This window comes from Archocentrus centrarchus, unplaced genomic scaffold, assembly GCF_007364275.1.
Source record: "Archocentrus centrarchus isolate MPI-CPG fArcCen1 unplaced genomic scaffold, fArcCen1 scaffold_169_ctg1, whole genome shotgun sequence".
Taxonomy (NCBI): Eukaryota; Metazoa; Chordata; class Actinopteri; order Cichliformes; family Cichlidae; genus Archocentrus; species Archocentrus centrarchus.
The window spans coordinates 16,802-20,462 of NW_022060214.1; the positions used below are offsets into that span (position 1 = coordinate 16,802).

A 3,661-nucleotide genomic window follows, 5' to 3' on the forward strand; every position below is an offset into this window, starting at 1 on the left:
ACGGCCTAATTAAAAATATTACGGCCTAATTAAAAATAAGTACAGCGTAATTAAAAATAATTACGGCCTAATTAAAAATAATTACGATGTAATTAAAAACAATTCAGCCTTAGTAAAAATAATTACGCCATAATTAAAAATAATTACAGTGTAATTAAAATAATTACGGCGTAATTAAAAATAATTCAGCCTTAGTAAAAATAATTATGCTGTAATTAAAAATAATTACAGCGTAATTCCACATAACTAAAATTTACTTACAGGATAGTTACGGCCAAAGGGTGGGCCGTAAAAGAAAGTGTTACCCTGCGTTATGAATAGTTCTGTTATACAAAGTGTGTACGATGTTTATAGCACTTTCCCAGTTTATAGCACTAAACTTCATTAGCAAACAGAAAACACTTACTTCCAAATCAAGAGTGCAAGAAGTAAAGCAATAATGGGAGCTATTTTGGATTATTATTATTATTATTATTATTATTATTAAAACTTTTTAATGTCTAATACAATGAAGATGAATGATAATCATTCAGATTTTGTTCCATGAGCACTGGTGGTTACCTGTATCACTGCTGTTATGACTAGATGCTGGATTTTATTTTGTACTTTTGAGCAATGTCTGTGTTACTGCATATAAACTGCATTCAGTTAGAAAGTTCCCCCCCTGTATGAAAGCATCTTCCTTTCATTCCGGTTTTAAAGCACATTCTCACTTCTGATTTTTACAGTGATAAAAGAGTAAGACGAGGCACTGCTGGACTGTTTTCCCCTTTGGAACTGAAGTGTCACGCACTGAATGATGACCTGTTGTTGGAGATGTCTGAGGTTCTTGGCCCTGAGATGCAGATTTCAGACGTCCCACGTGAGGAGCGAGCAGAGTAGATGTACTTTTTGCTGACGCACCAGAGGTCCAACATGATTTGCCGGAAGTGACTCCTGAACTTGACTCCAATGAAGGCGTAGAGGAAGGGATTGAGGCAGCAGTGGAGGTAGGCGACACTCCTGAAGATGGCAAGAAATTTGAGTTTAACCTTTTCTGCATCGCAGCTCCTCTGCTTGAACAGAGACAGGGTGTGGATCAGCAGGGTCACGTTGTAGGGAAGATGGCACACAATGAAAACCACAACGACCGCAAACACCACCCGGACAGCCTTGTGCCGCTCGTTGCTCTGCGCCCTCAGCAGTGTGTATATGATAGAGGAATAGCAGAACACCATCACACACAGTGGCTGCAGGAAGCCAACGGCCATCTGGAGGCTGGGTACCATCAGCTTTATGAGCTCCGCTGTTTCAGTCTTGCTGAAAGACATCTGACACACGGTGACATTGTCAGCCTCCAGGTAAGTCCCCGGCTCTTCATAGCGCTCGGTATAGATGAGCGTAGGCAGAGTCAACACTGCTGCAAACACCCAAACACCACAGCAGATCAGACGGCTGTAGATGAGAGCGCGGGAGCGCGTCCCAAAGGAACGTGTCGCCTTAACTATTGCAATGTATCGATCACCACTGATGCACGCGAGCAGCAGCATGCCACTGTAGAGGTTAATGCTGTAGGTTGACCGGAGCACCTTACAAGCCACTGTGCCCATCGACCAACCGTGCTGCTCATTATACATGACTAACGGAAGGGTAGCTGCAAAGATCAGGTCAGACGCGGCCACGTTGAACAGATAGACGTCTGTCATGGTCTTGGTTCTTTTGTAGAAGATGTAGGTGACCATCACAAGGATGTTGCCAATCAGGCCGAAGGTGCAAATGATGGAGTGGATGTAAGTTTGGGTGATGACCTCGGTGGGGTCAGGATTCAAGTCGCAGAATCCATCTATGTCATTGTCATCTGTGGTAGTATTTATGTTATAGTCACCGAATGACTCATACTCAGTAGTTGCTGACATATTTGGGACCTGGAGGAGAAAAGAAAAACATTGATGGCTGTGATGTGCTGACTTTTGTGTGCAAAAGAAACAGAAAATAAAATCATACAATTTAAAGATTTTTAAATGCTGTCGAGTCAAAACAGTTGCTGAGGATTTGAATCCATAGGTGGATTTTAAATTCTGTGTTATAGCACAGTCATATCATTTTAATAGCAAGAAACAAATTAATTCAGCTGTTTGTAATAATCAGATCACTTTTTTTTTTTGTCTTTGGTCAGACATGAATTCACAGCCATGCAGCAGCTTCTCAAAGTGTTCCTTGGGAATCTTGGCCGACTCCTCACAGGGAAAGGCCTCCTGATCTGTGGTTCATGTGCCTGCAGCTGCCTTCCTCAAATCTGCTGCCCCCACAACCCAGGTCCAGATAAGTGGAAGAAAATGGATGGATAAATGATAGAAAGATGGCTGCAGGGGCTGTGGGTACCTCAGTCAGTCTGAGGGTTGAAAATGTCACTAAACTAATGCTTCATGTTAAGAAAGTATGTATTTTCTAACAGAGCCCTGTGCTGTCATCCTCTGAAGAAAGCAGATTTATTAAACTTCATCACCAAACCTCCAATAAATAAAGCACTGATCTGCTTCACTCTGCAAAGAAACTCCTCACACCTTTTGTGTGGTTTCAACAAATAAACCAGCGTTCTATCAGAGATGCTCCTCTGATTATGAATGACCCACTTTCAGCCCCAGTGAACGCCTGCACAGGTGGGTTACACTCTGTACTTTGTCTGATCTCAGAAAATGATCTGATCCTTATCAGGCAGGATCTCAGCTGTAAGGAGGTCAAAAAACAAAACACAAACAGATGTTCAGAGGAGTGAAAATCATAAAAAAGTGAGTGCAGAAGGTTTCTGTCTGCAAAACTGCACATTAAGCTCCATTTATGATTTTTCTGGGTTTTCTTAGTTGTTCAAACACTAACCCTGATTCTCTGAATCAAATTCTGGTTTCTGAGCAAAACCTTAAAGCAGCGGGATCTGGCATGCAGGCCCAGCCTTCCAGAAGGTCCAGTCTGGCTCACTGGAAGCTTTGGAAAGTGTGGAAATGTTGTTTCTTTCAAAGTCTCTGTGCAGTACAGCAGTGACTGTTAAGATCTTTCAAATTTAGAAGCTTAAATTAGACAATCGAATTTTCAAAATGGTCCCAGTTTTCCAAGATGACTTCGACTCCAGAATTTCAACCATCTCAGAGGCTTTACTCATTTCTTCAGAGCTTCTTTGTCTCATTAAATGTAAAACACTAGATTACTGAATCGGTGAGTCCCCCCCCCCCCAACTGAAATCTGATTGGTTCCCCTGTGAACACATTTACTGCTGAAACCAGTTCATAATTTCCTCACCATTAAATCTTGTGCTTCAATGTAGCTGCTTTATTATTATTATGAGGCCATTATAAAAAGCTGAAACTTTACTCCCTTAAACTCCACATGTTTAAGGGAGGGGGGTCCTTAACTGCACTTTATGGTTTCTTGGCTTTGATCTAGTACAAAAAGAAAGAAAGAGGAAATATAATAAATAGAAATAAACTTTTGCTTGAGATGAAATTGGGCTTTGCGTGGGCCGTGATAAAACAGGTTGACACCCCAACCTCAAAAAGTACCTTGTTTGATCTTTTCGAAAGCTTTAATCACATTTCGCAGAATTTAATCACATCTCAGAGCTCAGACATCACTTCTTCAACACGACGACTCAGAGCTGTTGCTCTGCTGTGATGGAGCTGATATAAAG

At 41.4% G+C, this 3,661-nt stretch overlaps 1 protein-coding gene across 1 annotated transcript; it reads right to left on the reverse strand.

The window, feature by feature from the left end:
• Window positions 1–586: 586 nt before the first annotated feature.
• On the reverse strand, window positions 587–3,378 carry LOC115775506 (C-C chemokine receptor type 6-like). Its single transcript, XM_030723033.1, has 2 exons — window positions 3,274–3,378; window positions 587–1,904 (listed from the first exon to the last, which is right to left on the reverse strand). Exons 1-2 carry the CDS (start codon window positions 3,274–3,276, stop codon window positions 786–788), a joined length of 1,122 nt encoding a protein of 373 aa, XP_030578893.1. The 5' UTR covers window positions 3,277–3,378; the 3' UTR covers window positions 587–785.
• Window positions 3,379–3,661: the final 283 nt, after the last annotated feature.